General features: G+C 42.3%; 1 protein-coding gene across 1 annotated transcript; it reads left to right on the top strand.

Annotated features, from left to right (window-relative positions):
• Window positions 1–275: 275 nt before the first annotated feature.
• TRMU (tRNA mitochondrial 2-thiouridylase) lies at window positions 276–11,479 on the top strand. The gene is made up of 9 exons (XM_029083776.1): window positions 276–418; window positions 2,650–2,756; window positions 3,287–3,409; window positions 5,219–5,391; window positions 6,385–6,438; window positions 6,984–7,050; window positions 7,884–7,984; window positions 9,050–9,194; window positions 11,457–11,479. Exons 1-9 carry the CDS (start codon window positions 276–278, stop codon window positions 11,477–11,479), a joined length of 936 nt encoding a protein of 311 aa, XP_028939609.1.
• Window positions 11,480–27,412: the final 15,933 nt, after the last annotated feature.

Raw genomic sequence — 27,412 nt, 5'->3', positions numbered from 1 at the left:
GAGGCTCGGAGCGCGGACACATCGCCGCGTTAGGCTGCCGGGAGAGCTTGTTCTTACCTTGAATATTAGCTATAGAAAACAAATAGCCGGACAGCAACTGTCCCGCAGAGCTGAGCAGCGTCTCTGCTCACTACAGGACTACTGGCATCTTCTGCAGGAACCAGTTACTTAAGCAGGTCTTGAAAATGACAGGTTTGGGGTCCAGGCTGTAAGAATTGCACTTTACAGGTCGTTCTTACCTTCATGTCATAGGCTACCAGGTGACAGGCGTCTTTATGAAGAACTGGGACCCTCTGGATGAACAAGGAGCTTGCTCCATTGACAGAGATTGTGAAGATGCTTACCGGGTTTGTCAGAAGCTTGATATCCCTTTTCACCAGGTTTCCTACGTGAAAGAATACTGGAATGAAGTATTCAGGTAGAAAAGTGTTTAAAATAGATCATTTTTCAGTATATTAGTGTAGTACTGTGTTATTGTGAAAAGTAAGGATGGACAGATAATGGGCAACAGCAATTTATTGCAGTGTTATTAGTGCTAAGAGAAAGTACTGAACTCTGTTAAATATCAGAGGAATTATTTTTCCTTTAATTAGTCTTAAAGATGAGAATTTATATGTTGGTTTTAATATGAGTGTTATGTTTGAAATTAATAAGAGATTTCTCCCTAGTTATTATGCGTGTGTAACAATTGCTTTGTTGTAGCTCATTTCTTCTGCTTCCCACATACTGGCCCAACCTTCTTGCAACTTGAGAAAAAATATTTAATGGGGTGCTATTATTGCCTGAGTGTAATCTATGTGGTACATTTTGCAGTGGTAGATACTGAATCCAGTTTACCACAAAGTGATCATGAACTAGCCTTGCTTCTTCAAACTTCTAACGATTTGAAACTGCTCTCTGAAGAGGCTGTTGAGATTTTCTGTGAATTTGTTCCAATTTAAGGGAAGACTGTTCTACGTAGGAAAAACTGAGAGTTTTTCTTGGGAGGCAGGAGAAGAGGGCAAGTATTGTTACAACAACATAATTTATCTTTTATGCACTCAAAATAAGTATATAAAAGTTGTTCCCTGATCTTCATCCCCCTTTAAGTAGTGCTGTTGTTACCTTGTCTTAGGAGAAACTGAGGAATAACCTAATCATGCTGCGTCTGCTTCGTATTGAAAGCTGAGCACTAATTTTTCATATAGTCAGTGGAGAAAACAGCCCTGTTCTGGGAAAGTTCACTCCATTTTTCCTGATCTCTCCTGATGTGGGAGAATGAATAAATGTTACCAAAACTCTTGAGGGGTGTGGGGTGACTGTAAATGACAGTGAATCAAAGATCATAGAAAATCAGCTTTTCTTTTGCTTCTCATCATGCGTTAGTACAGTGTTCCCAGACAATCTGTTGCAAGTGTCTTGGTTTGTTTCAGAATCCTTTTTTCTTTACTGTCGTCCCTGCCCTTGATTTTACTCCTCTGGATCTCTCTTTAAAGACTTACCAAAAAACACCTTTTATCAAGAGAACTATTCCAGGTCTTGTCTTTCCCATGGTTTGTGCAAAGGCTGTTTCAGATCTTTGACTTAAAGAGAGATTTGTTGCCTTTTCTCCAGTTCTCTACTTTACTTGGTGTTCTGAATTGATGTGAGCATGGCTTTATGCAGAGTCTTTTATAAAGCTTCCAATGCACTCTTACAGTATTTACAAAAGAGTGTTGTGTTATTGTTAAAGAGTACAGTGCTGAGCCAGCAAGAGGGAGGCAGCTCTGGGTAGACCTGGGTGATTTAATTATTAGTATGAATTGTTGAATTCAGAACTGTTAAAAAGTAGTTAGACAAAATAAAAGATATGTTGTTTTATTTTCTGTTTATGAATGTAATATGTAACACAGTATGGAAGAAGCAATTGATTCTGTTTCAGATGATGAAAAGTAGAAGCAAATACTAGGGTTGTGGGTGTTTAAATCCAGTCTGTGCCCTCAATTCCTCTTGACTTCAGTGACTACTGAGGACAAGCAAAATAAGGCAGTGATCAGGCCTTTTGATATCTCAGTGCACCACTGTATGCTGGTTTAATTTCATTAGTTATTAATTTGAATGTTTTCAAGCATGTAATGCTAAGCACTTTAATTATGTGACAGTGTAAAAGTACAACATGACTTTGAGAAACTATTTGAATTTCGTGAAGGAAAAAAAAATAAGATAGGAAAAAATCTCTGTAAGGTAAAACCCCATGACTGCTTATGGTGGCATTACTGCAGATGAAGTTATTGTCCATTCAGCCGATATGCAGTAACTCCTGGTGTGTGGTCCACTGCACTGTCACTTTGAAAAACGAAACAGGGTTGTTTAATTCTGAAAGTAAGTAGTTTGTAAGAGATGAGTAGGATGTGTGCAGTGGGCAGCCATACCTCCCCTGAGGGAGTATGAATTTAATAAAACAGTTAAAAAATTGTGAGTGGTCATTTGACCATGTCCTTAGCGCACTTTGGAGAAAATCTTTCAAGCATTGTTTTTTACAGCTTAAAATCTAATGGGTATTTTATTTCTTCCATGAAATGTTTAGTGTGACTGGCTCTCAAGTTCTAATGTTTAAACAGATTGTTCAGTCTCTGATAGTATTATGCAGTGTTAATAATATTGATATACATTTGAATCTTTATTTTACAGTGACCTCTTAAAAGAGTATGAATTGGGAAGGACTCCTAATCCTGATATTGTGTGTAACAAGCACATCAAATTCAACTACTTTCTTCATTATGCCATGGATAACCTTGGTAAGGCATTTTCAAGTGTGTCAGTACAGAGTGTGCCATGGAAATGCTTAAAGGATACAAACTCTTGAAGAAAAGATGTGGAAAAACATGAGGTCATATGCATGCCTAATTCGCATATCTCTGTGGCAGTATTTCAGTATTAGGTTTTAATTTTGGTTTTACATATAGAATCATAGAATAGTTCAGGTTGGAAAGGACTTTTAAAGGTCATCTTGTCCACCCCCCCTGCCATGGGCAGGGACATCTTCGACTAGATCGGGTTGCTTATATGTAGGAACAGATTTAGTTCAGGGACATAACATTGACCTGATCACTAAGTTTTTCTTAGGTGGTCTTAAAGTACAACTGCTGGCATGCTAATGGATGGTTTACATAATTTAGCAAGAGTATGATTATTGTCAGTATAAGACTTCTCTATAGGTGTTCTTCCTTCATTGCTTTCTGTTTTTCTTACTGGATGTTTATAATCCTGTTTTAAACTGTGAATTTCAAGTATGTGCTTTTGTGTTTTGTTCTTCCTTTCTTGACAGGAGCAGATGCAATTGCTACTGGGCATTACGCTAGGACCTCACTAGAGGATGAGGAAGTGTTTCAACACAAACATGTTAAAAGACCACAAAGGCTTTTCAGAAACCGTTTTGAAGTCAGAAATAGTAAGTGATTTCTTCATTTCATATTTCATCCTGGACATGAAAGAGAAATTTAAACTATTTGGTGTCACAGAATAAGGGAAGTTTGTTACCTTACACACAATGGTTACCATTTAAACCCCAGCCTGTGGAGAAGGTTGATTGTGCAAAACAGGGTATTTACAACACTGGAAATTACCCTGACTAGTCAAGTATTTTATTTTCGATTTTAGGAGTTCTGATCTAGGTGCAAAGGTAAGAATCAGCGTTTTCAGTAGTAATCAACATTCTAGAGGAGCTGTAATATGGATTAAGCAGACAGGGCTATCTTCTATACCCTGGAGAAATATTTCAAGAAATCTTTATCAAGTATTTCCATGACTTACAGAAAATCTTATTTTTTAACGTTTCTTCTATTTTAGGGGATGTATTATTTGGTTATTCAGTAAATAGTATAGATAGAACTTGTCATGGGGATATGCTTAAGTGGAATTTTAAAATTAAGACTTTGAAACATTAAAATTAATAACATACTTTTATACAGTAATTGGACTGTATATTATTTTACTGGAAAAAATCAGGTTCTTTTTCAGTAATTCAACTATTCTGCCTTATTTCTCTGCTCTCCTATAGAAACCTGTTTTTTCCAGGTAGATCAAGGTTCTGCCTGCACTGCAATTGAAAATTCCATTCTCATAGTCTGCCTGTGGCTATACATAATCAGAGGTTGATCTCAGGACCGCAGGGGTTCTCTTGTTATGAGTACCAAAGCCAGCTTGATGAATGCTGCTTTGAGTATGTCTCTGCATGGCACTATCACAGCTTGGATGGCAATGTAGAGATTTCCTAAATAGCTCTGCAGTGGCCGCAGTGCAGTAAAGTAACTCGGATGAAGCTCTGATGTGTAATGAGAAGCAGACTATACCCAAAGGGAAAGAAACTTGCAAACTACCACTATGCAAAGCTGCCACGGTGATGTTTTTGTGTTACAGCTTCCCTGCTTTCATTTGTTTGTTCTGGACTTAAAGGGGTTTATTTGTTTCTTTGTTTTAATTTTATTTCTGGAAAGTTGAAAGGGCCCAGCGGGACCAATGGGCTGTACTTGTGACAGGCTGTGATTCACAGTATTTTGTGATGTTTTAAACAGGCTTCCTGCCCTATTATTTTGTATTATCAGTTGTGACTGAACTATTGACCTGTAGTTAGTGTTCGTTTGAGTCAAGAAACACTTAAGTAGAGTTTGTACAACAGCAAGGCTATTAGCTCTTAAAGAGAAGGGACAGAACACGAGTGAAAAACTATACCAATTTTATTTCATCTGAGCAATCAGGAAACTTAATCTGTTTTAAAGAAGGAAGTCTAACTCTCCTCTCTGAGCTTTGGGAATAACTCTGCTGGTTGTTCAAATCATTGCTTCATAGCAGTGTGATTTTCAGGGCAAAACAATGTCTTTCTGAAGACGAGAATACTCTAAGATACTTGAATTTTCATTCTCTCTTTCACATGAAATGTGAAAGTTGTTTTCTTTTTTCATATTGTTGTTTTCATATTTATGGTCTTGCATTGACACATGCAGTGTTGTAATAGATGAGGCAGTGTAAGATGTTGTAAGATTCTGCATTGCAAAAGATCAGAATCTTTCTAGATATTTTTGGTGGTGAGAAAATGCCCAAACATTTTCAATTAGACTTTGAAAAACCTGAAAAATACTGTCTTTAACATGTATTTGGAAAGAATAAAAGTAAAATGTTGATTGTCAAACAAAGTACTAAACAAAGTTGAACTATTAAAGGTGGCTATGTTGAGATGCTTTATGTGTTTTGCATTTTACAGCTGTGAAACTCCTTCAAGGGGCTGACCTTTTTAAGGACCAGACCTTCTTTCTAAGTCAGATCTCGCAGGATGCTCTGAGAAAAACCATTTTTCCTTTAGGGGATTTAACAAAAAGTTTTGTAAAGAAGATAGCAGCGGAACACGGCCTTCATCATGTGCTGAAGAAAAAAGAGGCATGGTAACACTTACACTCTTTTGATCTGTATTTCTCTCTAAAACAGATTTTCCTGAACTTTTTGAACTTTAATCTGTGACATTTTGTCTGTTTCCAAGCTCCATAATAGACTGAGAAGCAGTTTTATAGCTGTCTGCTCGCCTGAAAGTAATTTGAGAGCTTGTGATTAGTTGTGTATTTTAGCTTGCAGATAATTTGTCAACCATTGTATCTCAGAAGAACTAAGGTGAAGGTGAATGTATTAGGATGCTGTGAGCCTTAAGGAAAACATTCTCTGTCACAGCAGGTGAGAAGCCTTTGGTCTTTGTTTTCCATAGCTTTTAAAGGCTTCCTCACTTTAATTGTTTTTCAATATGTCTTCATAGAAATTGGATCATACTGTTTTTCCACAGTTACTCTTTAAAGAAAAAAAAAGTTCTGTTTCTCTGAGAACTAACCCTTCATGAGTTGATCCTAAAAAAATGCAGTGCAGCCAGCAGTTGTATTGCTGATGCTGTCTTGATCACTTTTAATGTTTATATTTGTCCACTGTAAATGGGTGTTTGAAGAATGTAGGCAGGAACCGAAAGGAAAAGGAAAGGCTGTTTGTGTTTGAAAGGTTTTTTAAGAGATGTACCGTTACTGTATAATTTATGTTACTTTTGTACTTTAATCTGGAAGAGACTTGTGTTTTTAATATCGATACAATATAGTTAGCAAGGTTAATGTATTTATTTATTGAACATGTGTTCTATTTCCTTTTATTTCTCTTCTGTGCTTTTATTTCTCTTCTATGCAGCACCAGTGAGCATAATTTTATGCTCACTAGTACTGCCTAGAATTAGTTCACTTATGTTGGAGCAGATGTTGTGGTTTTATTTAATGAGATGCCTACCATAGTTTGGGATACATATGGGGCGGGGGGAAGATTCATCTTGGACAGATTATTAATAGATGTTATTTCAAATGTTTTCTCAGCTTTAAGGGATTCAATACCATGTTTGCTTTTCAGAGTATGGGAGTCTGTTTCATTGGTGAAAGAAACTTTGAAAATTTCCTTCTTGAGGTGAGCAACATTAAATGTATGACAATCTTTATGATGTTCTATTCTGGTTTTCAGTAGTAGTTTATAACACTATCTACAGAAAATCTCCAGCAGCTTGTGGCCCACGCGAAACAACAATGTCCCACCTCCCTTTGCAGTCCCAAACCTACTCAGAAGCTAACTGCAACAGCCTGTAGGAAGTGTCTTGCTCCTCCACCAGCAAACAGTCACTTTCTGTAGCAGAAGCAGTGTATGAACTTGCAGTTCCGTGCCTGCCGGGCTCTGACAAGTGGTTGGGATGTGAGAGGGGCAAATGGCTGAATCCTGCTGCCCTCTGACATGAGTGAGGATGGGGGGAAGCCCAGAATGACTGCTGAAAGGGGCTGTCCTTCCTACTTTTCTCTCTAAAGCAGCATCAAGGAAGAGGCAGTAAGGTACTTGGGTGGAGTTTGCTTCTTGAAGAGTTCTTTTCCAAATTCAGGAGAATCTAGTGACAGAACCTGAAATATATTGAGGGGGTTTTTTGGGACATCTTGTGACTTAAACAATCTCTTCCTATTTGATAGTATTTAGAACCTCAACCAGGTAACTTTGTTTCCATTGAAGATAAGAAGGTGATGGGAACACACAAAGGTAATTGACTAACCCACCTTAATTGCTTTTACATATATAGAACAATACTGCTTATATTTGGAGGGACAAATTTTGTGAAGTTCCAAACCGGTCTGCAGGTTTGTTTTTTCCCAGTTTGATAACTCTAATTATAATGAAAAACTTGCTTTATAAAATAGTAGAGCTTTGAACTACAACTGATTCTTGATTATTTGTTCCATGTTGCAAGAAAGTAAATGATAATTATTAGGGTTACTTGCTGATACTAAGTGGTTGTTAATTTAATACCAAGCGACCATTGGTTATTTAATTCTTTCAAAATGACTGTGCTTCAGTTCTGGATTCTTTAGTACCTAAACTTTGCAGAAAAAATACGCTTGCACCTCAGTGATGCACAGTAGGACATCATCAAACATGGGCAGATTCCTTTTCCTTTCCTTCTGTGTGTCCTTCCTTTGCTCTCCTCAGTTCAAACTGCCAGAACTGAGTTCCTCTCCCAGGTGATTTATGGAAGTAGGATGTTCTACTAGTACATAAAAGAAAGGGAAAATGGTAAGACTGGGTGGTAGCAAAACCACAACTTGAGGCTGAAATAAAGAAGTGTTTGTCTTTCATAAACCCAAAGAATACCACAATTGAAAACGGATTAATTTGAAATAATGTGCTTCAGGTACAGATGAAAACTTTCAAGTAGATGTTAGTTTAGTTTGTAATTGGCAAAGTTGTCTCTAAGACAACTTGGTTCATTATTCTTTGTTTAGTGGTAGAGTTTTGGGGAAATAATTTTAATATTTTTTTCTGAAAGGAAAAGATTAAAAGTTGCTAGTAGCATTACATTTTTTGTATTTCTTTAGGTTGGTTCCTCTACACAATAGGCCAGAGGGCCAGACTAGCAGGCCTGAAGGATGCTTGGTTTGTTGTAGACAAAGATGTCAGCACTGGAGATGTCTTTGTGGTAAGTTAATTAACACTGGTACTGCAAATGACTAATGCAAGCATTTTGTGACCCTTGCTGTATGGAATGTGATTCTAACCTGGGCAGAACTCTTGGCTTTCCTTTTGGGGGAAACAAGAACCAGCTAGTGCAGCATCAGCAGATTTGAAACATCTTGTCCAAACGGGCTTTTTTTGAGTAGAAAATTGGTTTAGATTTTGGCAGAGAACTCTTCCAAGCAAAGGGCAAATACTGAGAAGAAGCAGCCAATCTACTGAGCTCTTATTTTCTGCTCTAAAACATGGATTTTTAATTGTTACTGTGACACAGTATATAAAATGTGTATTAACTTGGTTTACTATGTATTGCTACTTTCTTTTTCGAATAACAGAAGTAGTGGCCAGTAATACAATTTTATCATCTTGAAAGCTGAGGCAGAATATAAATAATACTGCAAATAATCAGTGTGTTAATGAAGGCATCATATGAGATAACTGGGAGTTCTGTGGGTTGCTAGCATTAATGTTTCTTGCTGTTCTTGCAGTTGTTATTCTTACTTGACACTGACGTGATTTATAATAATGTGTTCTGCTATTTGTTGGTGTGCCTAGGGGGGGCAAAAATCATAATCAGATGGGAGCTGAGATGAAACAGGCAGGACCACTAAGAAATTTTTTTTATGCCCTACAGTGGTGGTGTGTGTGCAACACGCTTTGTTGAGGAGGTGTTGAGCTGAGAAACTGGGGAAGAGGGAGGTAGCATCTTGTTGATGTAGAATAAGGAGAGCAGTAGATGCCTGAACTTGGACTAAAGAAGGCAGAAATGTGATGGGAGGAAAAAGAATACAAGAAGTGACATGGCTGTGAGGTGTAGAAGACTGAGAAATACTTCAGGCTTGCTTCAGCCTATTTTTTTCATTAAAGGCTTCCACCTGGAGGCTGATGAAGTGCTAATAAATGCTTGCTTTCTTACTCATTTTGCCTTCATTTTGATACAGTTTGATGCTTCTTCTGTATTTCATGCTTTACTTTACAAGTTATACGTTCTCTGGGAAACATCAGCATTAAATAAACGTTGTATTTTAAGGCACCATCAACAGATCACCCCGCTCTGTACAGAGACCTGCTGCGGACAAACCGAGTGCACTGGATAGCGGAGGAACCTCCTGCAGAGCTCGTTAGAGATAAAATGATGGAATGTCATTTCAGGTTTCGGCACCAGATGGCACTGGGTAATGAGACCTGGTTTTGGTTTTTGTTTTACTCAGTTCATGAAGCTGTAGTAGTGTGTTCAGTATAGTTCTGCAGAAACAGTTGAAATGTTTTGACTTGCCTTTCTGTTTCAGTAGTGTGTTTATAGAACAATTCTGTGCCACAGTATCTTGATTTTCAGCTGTTTAACGTAGTGATGAATGTTTTTCTTTTTTAATGTGAAAGTAAGGATTAACTGGCAGGTGTTTGGCCATTTTCTGCTCTAGTGCCTTGTGTGCTGACTCTAAACCAAGATGGAAGTGTGTGGGTGACGCTAGTGAAGCCAGCAAGAGCTATCACACCTGGGCAAGTAAGTTATTAGAAGTTATTTTCTTTCCTTTTTTGTGTTTTCGCTGATTGAGAAGCTGAACACGAGCAGACAATGTGCGCTTGCAGCCCAGAAGGCCAATAACCGTATCCTGGGCTGCATCAAAAGAAGCGTGTCCAGCAGGTCGAGGGAGGTGATTCTCCCCCTCTACTCTGCTCTCCTAAGGCCCCACCTGGAATACTACGTCCAGTTCTGGAGCCCCCATCACAAGAGAGACCTGGAACAGCTAGAACAAGTCCAGAAGAGGACACCAGGATGATCTGAGGGCTGGAGCACCTCTCCTGTGAGGACAGGCTGAAAGAGTTGGGGCTGTTCAGCCTGAAAAAAAGAAGGCTCCGGGGAGATCTTATAGCGGCCTTCCAATACCTGAAGGGGCTACAGGAAAGCTGGGGAGGGACTTTTCATAAGGGCAGTTAATGACAAAACAAGGGGAAATGGGTTTAAACTGAAAGAGGGGAGGTTTAGATTAGATATTAGGAAGTTCTTCACTGTGAGGGTGGTCAGACACTGGAACAGGTTGCCCAGAGAAGCTGTGGATGTCCCCTCCCTGGAAGTGTTGAAGGCCAGGCTGGATGAGGCTTTGAGCAACCTGGTCTAGTGGAAGGTGTCCCTGTTCCTGGCAGGGGGGTTGGAACTGGATGATCTTTAAGGTCCCTTCCAATTCTAACCATTCTATGATTCTGTGATCTGGCCAATAAAGGAGTGTCGTGTTTTTATGAACTGGAGCAAAGTAGTTAGTTTTCTGTGTGAGTCCAGTTAGCTCTATTTTGACTGTTCATCAGCTATTTTGAAGGAGATTGTTTCTAGTTTTAAATGGTCTGTTGTTACCCATATAGTCTGAGAAACTGGCTTACAAGCTTTAGAAATACATGAAAACATCTCTGGTAATCAATTGTATATGCAGAAATGGAATCTGTTGTTGTCTTCAAGAAAGAGATTTTTAAAAGGCATTAGTTTGGGAATTGACTGCTTAATACAATTTTAGTGTTCACATTTGTTTAGTGAGGATCTGTGTCCAGTGAATTTCATTGTCCTGGAACGGTAGTGAGAAGAGGCACTGCGTAGTGGTGCCTAATATAAAGATACTCTTATCACATTGTAAAACTGTAGATCTCAAACACTTGCTGCATGCCCTCTCCCAGCATACATTCTACCCTCACTCTCCCTCCCCAAAACTTGAGTGCCCGTGGGACATGTCAGGAAGGAAATTGTCTGGGAACTGTTTGTAATGGAGAGTGATACATTTAAGAGAAGTGAGCTGAGCTGAGAAGACTCCAGCCAGAGCTGATGGTGGGCATGAGAAGCCCCTGACTGTCAGGAGCTGCTGAGCCTGTAACCGGGCTCTTTACTGCAAGGTAGTGACACAAGGCCAGGAGGTCTGTGCTTGTCCTCTCCTGCAAGAACCTGCTGGGTATGTCAGGGAGCCCCAGTCTCTTCCTTGGAGTTGGTTTGCCCCAGTAGTCCTTTGTCCCCTTCCTGTTTTGAGAAGTGCCACTGTTGTCTGGTCACAGTTGTCTGAGGAAGGTCCTGTGGAGATGCAGGTGATGTTATGTATATTGTCCCCTTTCGGAGAGGAGACTTTCCAGCAAAAGCCATTCTATCTCAGTAACTGAAGAGTTTTGAGATAATCTTGTAGAAGTTCATGATGGAATTTCCACCAACATGTTTATATTTACACTCGTGAGCCAACAAATCCCTTGCTGGTTTTTTTTTGTTGTTTGTTTTTTTTTGTGTGTGGGGGGGGGGGGGGGTTGTGGGGTTTTTTTGCTTGGTTGGTTGTTTGGTTGTTTTTTAGATTTAGTCAGAACAAATACAGATTAATACACTCGCTGTCCAGCAGGTCTTTCCCAGCCTGCAGTTGTTCACTGTGCTGTTTGCAGCTGCTGAAAAGACTCTCCCTGTGTTTATCTCCTAGTTTGCTGTGTTCTACAAGGGTGATGAGTGCTTGGGCAGTGGAAAGATCCTAAGGATGGGCCCGTCAGTCTATACCATGCAACAGGGCAAAAACCGAGAGGAGGGTCCAAAGAAGGAAGAGATTGACAAGATAGAACCAGCAACATAACACATGAGTTTGTTTGTTGAAGGACTTTGGAGAATTTGCTACCTGAGAATAATAAAAACAATAATAAACATTTTTTTGTTGATCTGTATGTTCTAAAGGTCAGTTGACCATTTGAGTCCCAGCTCTGGACTTTTAGCACTGAACAGGTTTAAAACTAACACCAGTTTTGTCCAGTTTTACTGGGCTGGATGGTGATATTTATGTCAGTACGTATCAAAGGATGTCTTAAAGTTGTTCTGTAATAGTAGTTACACAGAGAAGAATTTGAATATTAAAAAATCATGTCTGAAATCGTAAATCTATCTTTTATGTGTAAGTGGAATATTTGTATTTTCTTAGTTGAAGATACCTCTTTCTTGGTAAAGTACATAAGCTGTTGTACAGTAAATGTATGTTTGTGGTTTGAACTCTGGAAAAGGAATGAATGATACTTAAGTTCAGCATTTTGAATGAACTCCAAGCAACAGATATTTATTTTTAATTTTATATAGTTTTATAAGAAATGCTTTGGATTTTTAAGCTGTATTAAGTGGTGGTTTCAGATGTTTATGTAATTCAGAATACAAATCTAGGGGCTTAAAAACAGTCTTGATTGTTAAATTTTTTCACACAACTGACTAATAATTTTTTGTTAAGTGCTGAGGGCAGAGGCTCTTTGCTTTGTTTGCTGGAGAAGAGAATGCATTGTTGTGCTGCAGAAAAATGCAAATTCATCTGCATTTCATTATTATGTTGCCAACTTAATACAGACCCGATGATAACTGGATCTTGCCATGTGTTAAAATGGAGTGGTATTAGGAAGAGCTGAATATCCCTGTCCAAATTATCTATGTCTAGAAGTGTTGGGTGCATGTTGAGGATACCCTAAGCTTATAATAAAACTTTTATTACAGGAAGTCAACAAAAATCAATGTAACATGGCAGTAGAAGGTAAATGTCCCTAAAGTCCAGCTGTGCACGAGCAGGACTTTCCATATGGGTGTAGAATTTTGAGGTTTGCAACCAATTTGGGCAGTAGGAAAGCTGTACATGAATAGATCTTGGATTACATGTACATTCTTTTCTGTTGTCTTGGTATCTTCTAAGAATTCCTTTTATTCTGGTGAGAAAAGCAAAAGGTAGTGTCTGGATTACATGTACATTCTTTTCTGTTGTCTTAGTATCTTCTAAGAATTCATTTTATTTCTTCTGGTAAGAAAAGCAAAAGGTAGTGTCTTTTCTTCAAGTGTGGAAGTAAAAGGGGGAGAAGATGCCCTTCAGTGCCTACCTGCTAGTCTGGCAAAGTTAAACACACAGCTCAGGGAGCCTTGTGGAAAAAACCTACACTGTTAAAATCTTACGTATTTATCTGACATTACAGTAGATCTGCTTGAGAGGGGACAAAAGCCATCCTCTTCACTGGTGCCCAAATCAATTCAGTGTAAAAGTCTGACTTCAGACACTATCCATGTGCAGGTTAACTGTAAAGACTATTTATTCTTCACAGCAGCTCCTGATAGGTGTTAGTTTAGTTGTGTTACAGGTCCTGGTCATGACTTTTGTGTGGTTTCCCTAATGTTTTCCTTATCTTTCCTGAAACTTTTGTCTTTGCAAAATGTGGAATTAATTACTAAGGAGTTAATGTTCCACATTGTCCTCATCTGAGTTTTTCCAGTAAATGTCCCAATTAAAATCTTCACAAATGTTTTGCGTTGCACTAGTGTGGTTTTTACTATTACTTCATTTCACAACCCTCTCAGATGTGTTTGATACTGTACTGCTGGAGGTAGGCTCATCTGCGAGGACATGATAAAGGACATAGCTGTTTCTGTGTCTTCAAAGTTCACTTTCTTGTAAAATTCACAAAATTGCAGAGTTGGGCAAGGACTTCTGGCAATCATCTAGTCCCGACTCCACTACTCAAAGCAGGGGCAATTAGAGCCGGTTGCTCAGGGCCAGGTTGTCAGGGTTAAGTATTTCCAAGGATGGAGACTAGAACCTGCACTCGTAAGATGCCTCTGAGCCTTTCCAAGGCTGAACAGGTCCAGCTCTGTCAGGCTTCTTCTATGACATGCTCCCATGCCCCCTCATCAGCTCTTCCATATCTGGGTCAGGAAGTTGTCAGCGCTCGAGAGAGCTCCTGCACTGCTTGTGCTTTTGGGTCTTGTCCCTCCAGCAGGTATCAGATGGGTTTAAGTCCTCCATGAGGAGCAGGGCCTGCAAACATCAGGCTTCTTCTAGTTGTCTTCCTGATCACAGACTTCCTGTAGCAGACACCTTCAGCAATGTCAGCCATGTAGGTTGCCCCTCTAAGACCCTTGGCTAAGGCACAGATGGTGCAGAAGTCGTAAGTGCTTTTAACATCGTTATGGGGAATTTCAGAGTTCTGGCAACAAGATGCCAGGTTTGTGGAGAGCTGCCGAGCCAGTGCCTCATAGCAGGGAAGTTCAGCCAGTGCTGCTTGTGGTGTAGCTGACATGAGGTACTACAAGCAGTTACTACAGTTCTTGTAGGAGGGAGGCTTTTTAACTAATGCTTCTCTTCTCTTTCTTTGAGCATCCTTAAAATTGGATACAGCAGCAATCCAGGATGGCATAAAATTCATAAGCTATCGCTGCTGCTCAGTGGAAACCTCTCTAGCAATGGTCTCAATTAATTTTTGAGGCTCAGGGACTTTGATTTTATCATCAGAGCTGAACCTTGGGGTTCTGCTGAAGAAACCTTATCTGAGGAAGAGGTGAGTATGGATGGCATTGGTCTCATTGTCTGAGAAGGATGGAGGCTTCTTCTCAGCTTCAGTGCAGCTCAACCTCTTGCCGTGATGAAAAGCAAAGAATTTCAATGTGATAAAGCAATTGCTGCATTTGCTCCCAGTGAATCTCACCATATCACTGGGAGCTAGGGATTAGTAGGCATTTGTGAAATTCTAATTGCAAATAGCTTCTTGCGTGGGATGTTTTACAACAGGTTGCACACATCTAGCAACATGACGCTTGCATGTTTAAAACAGCATTTCCAAATAGCTTGTACTGTTCAGAGAGGGTGGTGTGTTTCTCTTTCCATCCCATGTGTTTCTCCTGGGTAAGGGTCTTAAGTACTGACCTGCATGAGATCCTTTTTCCTCTTCAAAGTAGGGTCTCTGGCAAGGGGAAATTTTCTCTGTCCTGCACAGGAACACAGCTTCTCAGGGGATTCTGGCAGAGGAGCCTGTAGAGGCACATTTCCACCTCTGGGTCTGGCTTGTTACATGCAAGATGAGCAGCACCATCACCATTTCTGACTGTGTTTGTAAAGAGGAACACCAGTCCCACCCAGCCAGTGTGTGGTGGTGGTGTATTGAGAGTGGTGCCTGAATCCCGTGCTCCAGCTTGGAGCCCAGCCCAGCCCATCGTGAAACGGTTATGAAAATGCAGAGGGCACAGCTCTTACAGCTTGGAAACAGGGAGGTAAAAGAGCAAGGAGAGCAGAGGTTGGGCAGCCACACTCCCCACAAGGGACCATCACTGACACTATCTCTCATGCAGCCTTTACCAAGGCTGGAATTTGGCCAAGGTTTGACTTGAACTGGGTAATAGAAGTTTGGCTGGTAGATGAATTTTCATTTTTTTCTCTACTGCAAGAGATTAGCATCAACATGCTTTTAAAAACTCATTGGCTCTTCACTTTTTTGTCATTTTCCTCCCACTTTGGGCAACAAATTGTAAGCACGTGTTTTCACTTTCAAGTTGTCACTGAACTTTACAGGTCTTGAAATATTTGATTTCAAAGACTCAAGTGAGTAACTATTTTAAAAAAGGAATTTTCCCTTCCAAAGTAGAGAACATGGTAACAAGATTTGGATCATGTGACTGATAAACCAAGACTCATGTCAGCTAAAGGCTGGGACTGAACTGAAATCTCTGTTGTGCTCTGTTAATATGTTTGAAACCTGCATTGCTGAATGTATGATGGCTGAAAAAAATGGCACTCCAAGTGCAGTCTTATTCCAAAAGTGTTTGTGTAAAACTTGTTTTAATTGCCTTCTGGTTTTGTTTCTTCTAGGCAGTGTTCCTGCCCCAGTGGGTCTGGCAGAGCTGGAGGACAGGGTTGTCCCCCATGCAAGGAGAGCAGGGTTGTTCTCTGATTCTCTTTTCACCTGGGTAGCTTCTTTGGAGAGGTGAGATGTTGCACAGGCGTTGGGAAAGGCTTTGTTCACACTGCAGCAGCTCAGCATTTATGGTCTGGCAGTAAAAGCACTGGCTCTTAGTGTTCGTGTCAGCTTGTAGGACTGAAAGAAGCTTTCATCCTCCCACTTCAAATAAAGTGTATATGTGCTTTCTCTCTTTAGCTGCAAATCACGGGGAACAGAGATGATATGTTATTTTTATGAAGCTTTTTTTTTTCCTTTTTTTAGTATAGATCTATTTTTTCAGCATACTTATAAGCACAAAACAATTTTTTGGATGCAATATTTAAGTTTGTATATCTGTCTGTCTATCAGTCTGTCTATCTATCTATCTACCTATCTCATGATTCAGCAGCTGTGAACAAGGCTGAGCCTTCCCTGGAAGCTGGCAGATGACTGTGTGCAACTACCTGTGCTGACTCACCCCCGCAAGTAGTGGGATGGGACCCGAGTCCCTGAGTCACAGCGCAGCCTCCACTGCCTGGACTGCAGGGTTCAGCCAGTTCAGAGTTAAGGGTGAAATTTCCCTTCCACTTTTATTCCCAAACCAGAATTTTCAAATCTTGATTTGTGCAAAAAAACCCCAACCCTTTCAGCTTGGAGACTTCAACACAGGAAGGTCTGGCAAGGCTTTCTGCTGTCCCTTCTGTACAGGGAAGGTGTGGGGTTCTGCAGCCAGGGATGGTGGAATGAGCTGCAGAGGGATCTCTGTGCCACCAAACAGCCTCAGAGTCAGGCCATGGAAGCAGGCAGCACCATCTGCTCTGCAGCCATAACTTCTTCAAGCTGGATCCCCTTTAGATGATGTAGTACATAATATGGAGGGTGCATAGCAAAGAGTCTCCTGGTTGCTCTCCATAAGCATGTGACTCCTTTATCAGTCACATTTATGTACTGTGTTTCCCCCCCCCCCCAAAAAAAAAAGGCTGAGGTTTCACCAGTGCTGTAGGCCAGTCTCAGTAGGAACTGTCACTAGAGACGAAGCCCTTCCATCTCCTGCCCATTGGTCCTGATACTAATGAGTGTTTCTTCAGCTTCTCCAAAGGTCTGGTGAGCTGGAAGCCAGGAAGAAGCTTCGAAGGTAAGAGGCTGTTCAAGAGAAGGCAGCAAAGCTGATGTGGAATGATGCTGAGGTGAAAACATTGCGTGTGGCTGGAGCCAACTCATCTGTCAGTAAGGATAAGCATGGATCAGAGAAAATCAGGTTGAAACTGCATGTATCTCTGAATGCCTTAGATGCAGGTTTCTTCAGATAAATCCAGACCTTAATTTCTCCAAGTAAAGAAAAACCAACAGCCTTGACTGCTCCCAAGGCCAAAAAAACCCCAAACTCAAACTGCTAAGCAAACAAGACTTGCTTTCCACATAAGAAATGAACTGCTCAGGGAAAAAAATGAATGAGAGGATATGTACTGGCCATCTGCTCTGGGAAAACATGGTTGTTAATGAGCATCATGATAGCACATACAGTTGGGAGATGATGGAGGCAGTAGATCAAGATAGGTGAAAAGAAAGTCCCACTGATAAGGAACATCCTTGCAACCATGCACAGTTTATGATTAGCATTTTAAAGATGCTTCCTCTGCTTTTATATCTGTTTACATACTTTACTGAATTAAACACAGTGAAATGATCCATCATAAACGCGATGATCACCCCAATGTGGCATGCATGGATGACGCAGTGAAATGATGTGCCATTTCCAGCTTCAGCACCAGGAGGCACCAGGACATCACGTTCATCCCTCCCATCCTTGGGAGGTGGTGGCCTTAGGAAGAGCAATTAACGCTCCCAAACTCGTGAAGTCTTCCTTTTTTTCTTTTTTTTTTTTTTTTTTTTTTTTTTTTTTTTTTTTAGGTTTTTTGCTGAGCCAATACATGGGAAGAATTGTCACTCGGTGGGTTTCCTCAACGCAGGGACAAAGCTGCACCATCCCCTCAGCCCAGCGATGAGCTGGCTGAGAACAGCAACTTTTTAGAGTGTAAGTCCCATTGGGGCTGGGCAGCCATCGCGGCAGGAGCCAGGCCAGCGGTAGCCCTGGCAGCGGGGCAAACACACACTTTATATTTAGTGTTTGGGTCCTGCCTGTCCTCCATCCCCTGTGCCACACTGTGCTGGTCATTCGCTGTCACAGTCACTCAAACATCACCTAGCTCTGGAACAGCTGGAGGTAAAAAGATTATTTTTTTTTTATTTTTTTTTTAGAATAAGCACCAAATTCTTACACTTTTTTGGGTATGTGAGAGGTCTGATGAATACTAACTTCTGGGTTTGGTTTGCTGAATCTCTAGGATTTTTTTTTTCTTTTCTAAATGTCTTGCGTTTTAGTGGATGTAAAACATCATCTAGAGAAACTCGAGAATGAAAAATGTTAATGGTCTCCTCATTCTATGCAATTTTACAGCTTACGGAGTAATTTCTTCAGTACAAAAGCTTCAAACTCACTCTGAAAGTCTTGAGGTCCTAGAAACAATGAAATACATGGAGAGATTCCCCCGAATCAGACCCTACCTGGAGAAATGAAATTTCCCAGGGGACTGCCCTGCTCTAGACTTTGACAGCTCAGTGGCACCATTCCCATTCAGTAGCACCAGCTTTTCAGGATGCTCCCAGGACAACACCAGCCTTGTAATTACAGCACATCAGTTCCTGTGGGGAAAAGCAACAGGAGACCTACTTCAGCAAGAAGTTTCATCAAGAGTAACGTGACCTAACTGCCCTGTCCTGGATTTCTCTAGTAGTGCTGTGGAGGCTCATGATGGAAGTTCCTCTGGTGCTTTGCATTCCTGCAGGGCCCTGGGTTTGTGTCTCTGGGGTTGCAATGAGCTGGACGTGCTCGGCAAGCGGTGTCAGTGGTAGCTGCTACCCATCAGTTCTGGCTCATGGATGGGCCACCTGGGTTGTCCTGCCAAACTTCAAGTTGGACTCTTGGACAAACGGCGAATTCCTCTTCTTCTTTTGCTCTGAGAAAGCCCCAAGGTAGGAAGAGGAGACTCAGAGATATGTAGCATTGACTTGATGGGAGCTGGCTGTTTCATCCCTCTGTGCATCCAGTTTTCTTCCATTTTTAATTAAATTTGGTCAGAGCAGAGATGAAAGGTTCACCCATGTTCTCTGGAGCAGGAAAGATGCCCTGTGGGCTCCTCTCCCTGGGGCAGGTGCTGTAGGGTTCCCCTCTCTCTGTCTCCCAATCTGCTGCTCCCTCCAGGGCTGATGAACATCAGCACAGCAGGAAAACCCCAGACTGTGCCCACTGCTCACGGCAAAGCAGCAGGACAGACTGAGGAGTTAGAACCAGCGATGGAACATTTCTTCTCTTATGTGCAGGACTTCAGGGAAATTTGCAGCTAAAAAAAGGATGAGCAGTAACAGAGCTCTCTTTGGCAATCTGTACTTCTCAAAGGCCACTTCCCCAGCCCTGCTGCAGCTCCTGCCTGATGGCAAAGCAAACTCAGCATGTCTGGTGTGGCTTCGTTATGCTGGATGAGGATTTGTATAAAATTATAAACATCAAAGAAGGATGAATTATAAACATAAAAAGGACTGGTATACAAAAATTAGATTAGAAGCATCTGGTGGATTTAGGTTCAGTGCTGGATTAAAGGTAGTTTCTATTTTAATCTAGTTACTTAAGGTAGGTTTTTCCACTGTTGACACATTTTCATCTATTGCTCCTCTCTGGAAGTACATGAGGGACTGTACACGTTGTGTCACAACAGCCAGCTCCATGGCAGAGGAGCTCTGTTAGCAAATTTGCTGTATGTAGTAAACTTGCAATAAATTTATTTCAAGTTTGAGGGGTTTCAGGCATGGCTTTTAAATTGAAGATCACTTTATGCACTATTGGTATTACTTATTGCTGTTGGAACACCTACAGAAATGAATCAGAATAGCCTACACTGGTTTTACATGTTAAAGAAGGTGGTTTATGATATAAGATTTTTACACTGAGCTAGCTTTACACCTAGCTTTAAGGGTGAAGGAGATATAGCACAAGAAAAATCTCTGTGAAGTGATTAGTAGCAGAGTGTTGCACCTCTTTTAAGCCACATGGCCATTTCATGGGGCAGAAACCACCCTCATCAGGTGTGTCTCCTCTGCCCTGCCATGCAACAGCAGTGCCTGAATAACAGGGAAAGCAGAATTCGCTGCTGAGAGGAGAGGATTTGAGACTGATGACTTTTAAGGTGGCTCTTGGCAAGTTACCTTCTGTCTGAATCCAAGGGCTGAGCATTACTGATGGATCAGGAGGACCATGGAAATACTCTATAAGCACAAAAGGTTGATGCTGGGAAACGAAGCAGGCAACTCTGCTCATGTGCCACTTGTCACAACTATCTAACCCCCTGATTGCAAAGGGCATCAGCTGTGACTCATCCCCATTGCTAACGCTGTACTGAGCACCTGCCTTGAAAACCCAGCCCAGGGAGGCAAGACTGCCCTCCAGTTGGAGAAGCAGGTTTGACACAGACGGAGCTTGCAGCAGATCCCAAGGGATGTGTGGAATATATCTGCATCGCCCACAGGGGCAAGCTAAATGCTCTGTGAGAAACAGGAGTGCTCTGCTGCCAGTCTGCTCCAGTGAGAGGATTCGGTGTCGACAGAAACCTCTTTGGGGTCACCTCGGTTGTGATGGCACCAGCTCTGGCGCAGAGCACTGCCATGGGGCAGATGGCCACCCGGTAAGCTGGTATGTCACTCGAGTGAGCAAGAAAGAAAACACACAGGCTGCTTTTTTGTGCTTGGCATAACCTAGAAGAGATCAGCCAGGAAAGTGGTTTGCCTTGGACAACCCAGTGGACAAGAGTTGTGTGTTAGGTGTGCTTTGGTGGCATGGCAGCTTGGTGCCTCCTGACTGTTCACTTGCTCCCATTAGTTTGGCCATTTCATGCCAGCGGAATGAACCCTAACTCTAAGCCAACAGGGCTTTTCCCTGACCCTTTCCATCCTCAAAACCTGTTCCCTGTGAACCTGGAAGTGAAGGAGTTAACCATTCCAGGCTTTCTCCTTTGTTTTATCCAGAAAATTGAAACATGTAATAAAATGTACGGATTTTTCTCTAAGTCAAAGCATGATTTACTGCTTCACCTGGAAACTTGTTCACTTTGCTGGCTCCCAACCACAGCTGCTGCTGTTTTATACCGCGTTCAGCGGGATGTTCCTCACCTGAAGGGACTGTGTGGAATGGAGCCAGGTGAAAGGGATATTTAGTTCCTTTAAAATCAGGTATTCTTACTCCTCTTAAAACATGCTGGCCTGAAAAGCAGATTTTGGAGTCTGCTTGTGTAACTCATGAAATTACTGCTGCAGGTTCTTTTTTTTTTTATTTTTTAAATCAGATGAGCACGCACTAGATATGCAGCTGTTTGGATTGAAGAGTGCTCTTATCTCTTTGCACCTTCAGGGTGCTCACTCCAGCACAGTTATTTTATTATGGGTGGCTTGCCATGTGCTATGAATGTGTCTGTTTTTTTTTGTTCTGAGTATTTGTGTCACTGCAGAACCTGCCTGTTTCTGTTGCAAACCCTCCAGTTGGCTTTTGTGAGCACTTGCTAATACTGGGAGCTCTGCTGCTGCTGAGTGATTTTCCAGCAGCTCAGCGCAGCAGCTGTGGGCTGCGGAGGCTCCCGTGGGATTGCTGTTCCCGTGGGAGCCTGGCTGGCACCTGCACCTCTTGACAGTGCCCTGCCTGGCCATGGATGATCCGGTATGTCACACATGGAGCTTGTCTCACTGCTGTGTTTTTCTCTCTTTTACTCCTGCCACACCTGTGTGGTGCTGGTGGGCTCTGGGTGGGGGGAGCAGGTGGCTTCAGGGCTGGCTTGGGCTCTCCCCACCAATGCTTCTCTAAGGAGACCTTACCCCACCAGTCATGTCCATCACTTGCCCACGCAGAGCGAACAGTGGCATCTGCTTGCAGGGGTTTGGAGGGAGACCTGTTCCTCCCTCTGCTTCTCAACCAGCAGAGCTGGTGCTGGAATCACTCGTACTTTATAAATACTTCCACTGCATTTAAAAACATGATACACAGGGACCTGCTGCTTCAGTTGCCCTGTTTATACATGCACAGGGCTTCACATGCTCATTATTTCCTCGAGCATATGAGTGTCTAACAAAAACACAGACCCAACCCTACGTTCGTGTCTTGGAAAGCATGATATGGGCTTAACATGCAAACAAGATCATTCAAGATGGACTTCCAAAGAGCTGCCATCAAATGACCAAAAGCAAGAGGTTTTCCTACACATAAGCCCACGGTGTTGGTGTTTTTGCAAGCTGTTATATTTACAGGGGGCAAAAAAACCCCAGCCTGTAAGAAGCTAATCCTGGAAACCACCCAACTGGATGCACTGCAATCATTTTAATAAAAGAGAGCAGCAGCACCTGCTGCTGCTGCTGGAGCTTTGAGTTCATTTCTATTTCACGAGTGGATCTGATGTAAAGCAATGGCTTTGTGAAGGTCAGGACGGACTCTGGAAGCCTTAGGCTATGCTGGGCAGGGGATGGTCCCATGTTTCGGTGGAGGATGGCCCTGGGACACATGGTAGCTGTGAGACAGGGCACCTCTCAAGTGAAGCACAGTTGTCTCCATACCGGGTGGCTCAGCCCTGCTGCACCTCTGCGGTGTCTCCTGACCCAGAGCAGAGGCTGGGGTCCCACAGCAGCCTCGGCTGTGTTTGAGAAGCACCAGTTCAGAGACATCTCTGTGGGCCCACCCTACCACTTCAAATAAAGGTAATGTGCTCAGAGTATGTAACACTTGAGTTTGGAGGGGCTATCCTGTTCACAGTGGCCTTGGAGTGGAGAGATGGCAGCAACAGATGTCTGGCCAAGAGAGGATGGTAGAGCACGGGGTGACACTAGCCCCACACAGAGCCCCAGGGGGATCCTGGGGGCACTTACAGCTACTTTTAAGTACTTAGAACACAGCAATGAATTAACATGGTCTCTTTGCAAAACACGCACACATCAGATTAATCTTATTTTCTTCTTTAATACAGTGCCAGACGTGGTGGATAAAGGAGCAGCAGCAGATGGGATGTCTTCAGTAAAGCTTTTGACACTGTCCCCACACAGTATTCTCGTACACAGAACACTGCAGTCTGATGTTCATCGATATGAGGTAGGTGCAAAACTTGCTTGGCAAGAAGGGAAGTTCTACAAGAGCCCTCTTGGGCTTAGTTTTATTTGATATTTTCAGTCATGGTTTGAATGATGAAATAAAAGGTAGCTTGTAAAGGCTGCAGATGCTGCCAAAGGACTCCAGGAATCATCGTGGACAGGACTAAAATCCAAAATGAGTATGAGAAATTGGAGAACGGATCAAAAAATCAGGAAACTAAAATGGAAAATGTGCAAGTTGCTACGTACAGGGAGGAGAAGTGAGCTGCGTATTTGCAAACAGGAGCATAAAGGCAGAAGCTCTGAAGAAGAGGCTGTGGAGCCCAAATGCATGCCAGACTGGCCCTGGTGCTGCAGGTGATGGTGTGGATGATGAACAACTCACCAGGGCTGCTGGGGGAACCTTCCTTCTGCAACCCGCCGCAGACCTCGGCAAGAGCATCCTTTGCAGCTGAGCGAGCTGGATGTCTAAGCATGACGTATGGACAAGCTAACTCGTCACACTAGGAAGTGCTGTTACAGGCTAGTGGCAGGTGTACTGGAATCATCATTTAGGATTTTTAAGACCATGTTAGACAAATCCCCAAGTATACTGAATCCTGGGTTGTTGGAGGGCCTGGGCGATGCCTTTGCTCAGGTTACTGCAGCCTTCTCATGCCATGATGCTGCCACTGGTCCAGCTCTTCTGGAGTTTTGTTTTGTTTTTTTTTTACAATTTGCTTAGGCCAAATGTCATTGTAAAGATTAGGACAACAAGAGATTTAAAAAAAATAATTTTTTGGTTGTTGATAAGCCTACAGCTTCCATTTTGTGGGCTGCTCTGGTCTCTTCTCTCTGTCATCTCCAGAAAGGCTACGTTTGATCTGGGAAAGGGTTGAAGAAGGGCAAGAAGGAAGGCTAAAAGGTACAGCAGCATTTCTGCACAAGGGACAATTACAGAGATGTGAGCTGTTCAGATGGAAAGAGACAACCCAAGTGTTCCAGGATGGAGCGTGACTTCCTCTTTGATGTGGAGAAGGTGACTGAGAAACAATTGTTTGCTGCCAACTGTGGTGCAGGCAGCAAAGGTGTCCATCGCAGGTGACAGGAATGAAGCTGAAGATGAGTAAGAACTTTGTCTTGCTGCTTGTGACCAAAACAGGCAACCCACTGTGTACCAGAAATTTATGTGGGTCCAAAACACAACAGGAGATAAAAACCGGGCTACTAGAGGCAAGGACTACCCCTCCTGCTGGGGAGCCCCGAGCAGCAGCGTGCTGGGGGCCGTACCTTGACGTGCAACGTGTGGCTGATAATCCTCTTTTCCTAAACATCTGCTACTGACTGTTACTGGAGGCAGGATTATGGGCTGGTCTGTCCTGTAACTATTCTGCTCATGTGAAAGCCTGAGGCTTATTTATGCTTTTCCACAGTAACGTGAACTAACACTTGAGAACAAACTCAACTATTAGCGTTCCACCAAAAAATGAACTTGTAAAATAAAATTTAGAACAGTTTCCTTTTGGGCTAATTGCTTGGGTTTATTTAATGGCAAGTTTTGGCAGAGCTGTTTGCAAATTGATTTTGTCCCTAAATCACAACAGTAACAAGGCTCTCTCCCTCTGACCTCACACCCTCTCAGTTTATTGCCGAATGTTTAGAAACATTTATGGAAAAGCTGGCTGGATGATATGCATAAATACTTTTATTTCCAGAAAGCTGGCGGACATGTGCAGGTCACTGTTGTGCCTCATGAGATGTGTGAATGAAGACTTGCACAACAGCCTGAGAAATACAGTGTGAGCAAGAGCGTGGCTTGGCCTCAGTTGGCTTGAGAAAGCCAAGAAGGTAGCCAAGAAAGTTCAAAAAGGTCCTTCTCGTTGCATGGGCTGGGCTGGCTGCCTCACCCCCTCTAGCTCCTCTCCAAACATTGTTTTCTAAACCCAGTGCTTTCCTGGTGGTCCACTTTGCTCTTGGTTACTGAAGGGTTTTCCTTCCACAAACAGTTTCCCAGGCCTAAGAAACGCCGCGGGTTCGGTTCGGACTGAAATGCAACGCACACGGTAGGACCCTGTGCCAGCACCGGGCACTGGCCTGGAAGGGGGACTGTGTGTGTGTCCACCCAGAGCAAACCCCCCACGAGACACCAGCTGGGGCTGGGAGCATTCCGCAGGGAGCAGCGCTGGTGGCTGACGCTTTACAGCCTCTGCTTCCTCGGTGAGAGCAATGGGTACCTGTACATCCCGGCTCCTGCTCCTTTCTAAACCCTGGGAAATGCCATTTGGACCTTCAGCATCTGTACTGCAGTTAAAATGAACCACCCAAGGAAGAATGCAAATCCAAAAAAAAATTTCTTAATTTATTGTAAATTCTCCTGTCATCTGTGCTGCAATTCCAGTGTTCTGCACATTAATAAATATACATTTGTTAAAAAAAACAAACAACAAACCTCCAGTGTCTAATCTGCCATAAAGCTTTTAAAAAGTCATAAAAATAGGTTTTAATTTTTTTGTCATTAATACAACTGACCCTCATTTACTGCAACAATTCTGATCAAAATAAAAACTACCTACATCTCACTGGGACAAAATATACATACACAGATGTAAAAACAACTAGTGTGGGTTATACACGATGCCTGAGCACACAGCCAAGTGCCAGACCCTTAAAACATTCAAAACTTTTTTCAGTCAGAAAATGTCACACAGTATGTTGCATAATTTTTAAAGGAACAGCATCCTTCCTCCCTCTCCCCTTCAAAAGGCCTCCTCGATACATTTGAAAATGCATAGGAATATAATGAAACCAAGATTACAGTATATATATTATTTAATTTTTTCCTCGACTCCTGCATTTTCTTTAGCCTGATTTTCTGTTTTTTCCCTTTTTCACACACAGTTACACAAACGAAAGTCAACATTTTCCCCAAAGGGCTGCTATGGCGAGCAAGGAGCTCCCGAAAGCCTTGGCACCAGAGAGCAGGTCACGGCCACACCATTGCTGCCCTTTGAGTCGCGTACTCCCACCACGGGCAGCCGCCAGCTGAGCTCTGCCCCATCTGTTGGATGCAGACTTTTTTCACATCCTATTTTTCCTTTTCTTGTAAACACTGCAGGAAGGTGAAGATGGTGGAAAGGCCACGCTTAACTTTCCTATATTTGTGAAACCAGCATATTTTGTGAGAAACATGAAACCTTAAGCCGTTCATGTCCTTTCTGAAACATCAAGAAGGCCAGAGCTTTGTCAAAGAGCTGGGCAGTGAAACCTGGACATCCTTAAAGACTCTTATTTCTGCTTTGATTAGCAATGTGCTGACTCCAGTGGGAAAGAAATTAACAGTAAAATAAAATACTGTGCCTGAGGCAGAACTTGCCCCACAGGAGGAGGACCCTCTTCTGGGGACACACAGAGCACTGGTTTGTCACAGAGCCAGATCAAAGTCAAAACCTACCATACAACGACACCGCTTGTTCGTGTTCTTGGTAAGGGAAATACTGACTTCTTCCAGACAAGGACTGTGTCGAAACCTTAGATGAAGATATGACTTATTTTTAGTCCTGAAGTTCATTTGCTGAACATTTCAATGCACTTGAGAGAAGAGGTCAAAACACCAAGAAATGAAAAAACAAAATATTTTTGGTGGGTTTTAGAAGAGGTTACCAAAAAAACATACTGTGTCCTTAAAGTGTTCCAAAATCTGTCAACAAAACTTATAAATTATCGTAATGGATTTCAATGTGATCTTTACTGTATTACTTTGAAAACTGCATTGCATCTTAAGGTGGCTTCCATGCAAACCTCAGTTACTTTATCAAATAGCCAAATTCAAGTAAAATTGTGCAATGTTCATATAAAAAATATCAAAACCTCTTTTAATCAATTTCCTAATATCAAATTAAGAAGATCAGTATAAATGTAAAATATACAAAGGAACTTTTTCTTTAGCAACACCATACAAAATATATAAAAGTATCTACACTTTATATATATATATATATAAAGGATTTTTTTTCTTCCTTAAGACAATGTGTCCATAGAGGGGTGGATAGAGATGCTGGCATAGAAACAAAAGGACACTTGTTGGGATATTCCTCCCTAGAGCCCAGCAAGCCAAAAGGTTCACACTGTAGCTGGACGAAACTCTCCAAGATACGTTTCCTGGTGCTTGTCTTAAGGCTGATGGATTGACTTACTGTAGGTCCACTGTGATAATAACATTTTTTCCTTGTTTCTCCCCAGTAATAAGTAACCCCTGCAGCACCGTCCCCACTGCGAGCCGGTATCCATCCCTCACAGTGCATCCCTGTGGCCATTTCCATGTGTTCTGGCATGGGTTCATGCCATGCAGAGTGTACCACACAGCAGCCTTACTGCAGCTGCATCCGGGCAGTGTCTCCGCCGCGAGCAGTCTGGAGTCTGCCATCATGTGAAACCATGTGGGAATCAATGCCCACCTTGTCCTCCTCGCTACGCAGCCACTCCAGTGAAGTCCGAGGCAGGCGGGTGGTGACCCCACGGCGAAGAGTCCAGAACCGCGCAGCAGCGATCACGGTTTCCCGATGGT

Source organism: Antrostomus carolinensis, unplaced genomic scaffold (assembly GCF_000700745.2).
Source record: "Antrostomus carolinensis isolate BGI_N321 unplaced genomic scaffold, ASM70074v2 scaffold13902, whole genome shotgun sequence".
Lineage (NCBI taxonomy): Eukaryota > Metazoa > Chordata > Aves > Caprimulgiformes > Caprimulgidae > Antrostomus > Antrostomus carolinensis.
The sequence above is the reverse complement of the archived record's forward strand: the minus strand, read 5'-3'. Positions and strand labels throughout refer to the sequence as shown.

What these genes read in the sequence shown, in the direction of transcription:
- TRMU (XM_029083776.1), top strand. Translation starts at nt 276, where the DNA reads ATGAAGAACTGGGACCCTCTGGATGAACAAGGAGCTTGCTCCATTGAC. An exon ending in CCGTTTTGAAGTCAGAAATA is followed by an intron (nt 3,410 to 5,218) that starts GTAAGTGATTTC and finishes TGCATTTTACAG; the next exon opens with CTGTGAAACTCCTTCAAGGG. An exon ending in TCGGCACCAGATGGCACTGG is followed by an intron (nt 9,195 to 11,456) that starts GTAATGAGACCT and finishes TTTATCTCCTAG; the next exon opens with TTTGCTGTGTTCTACAAGGG.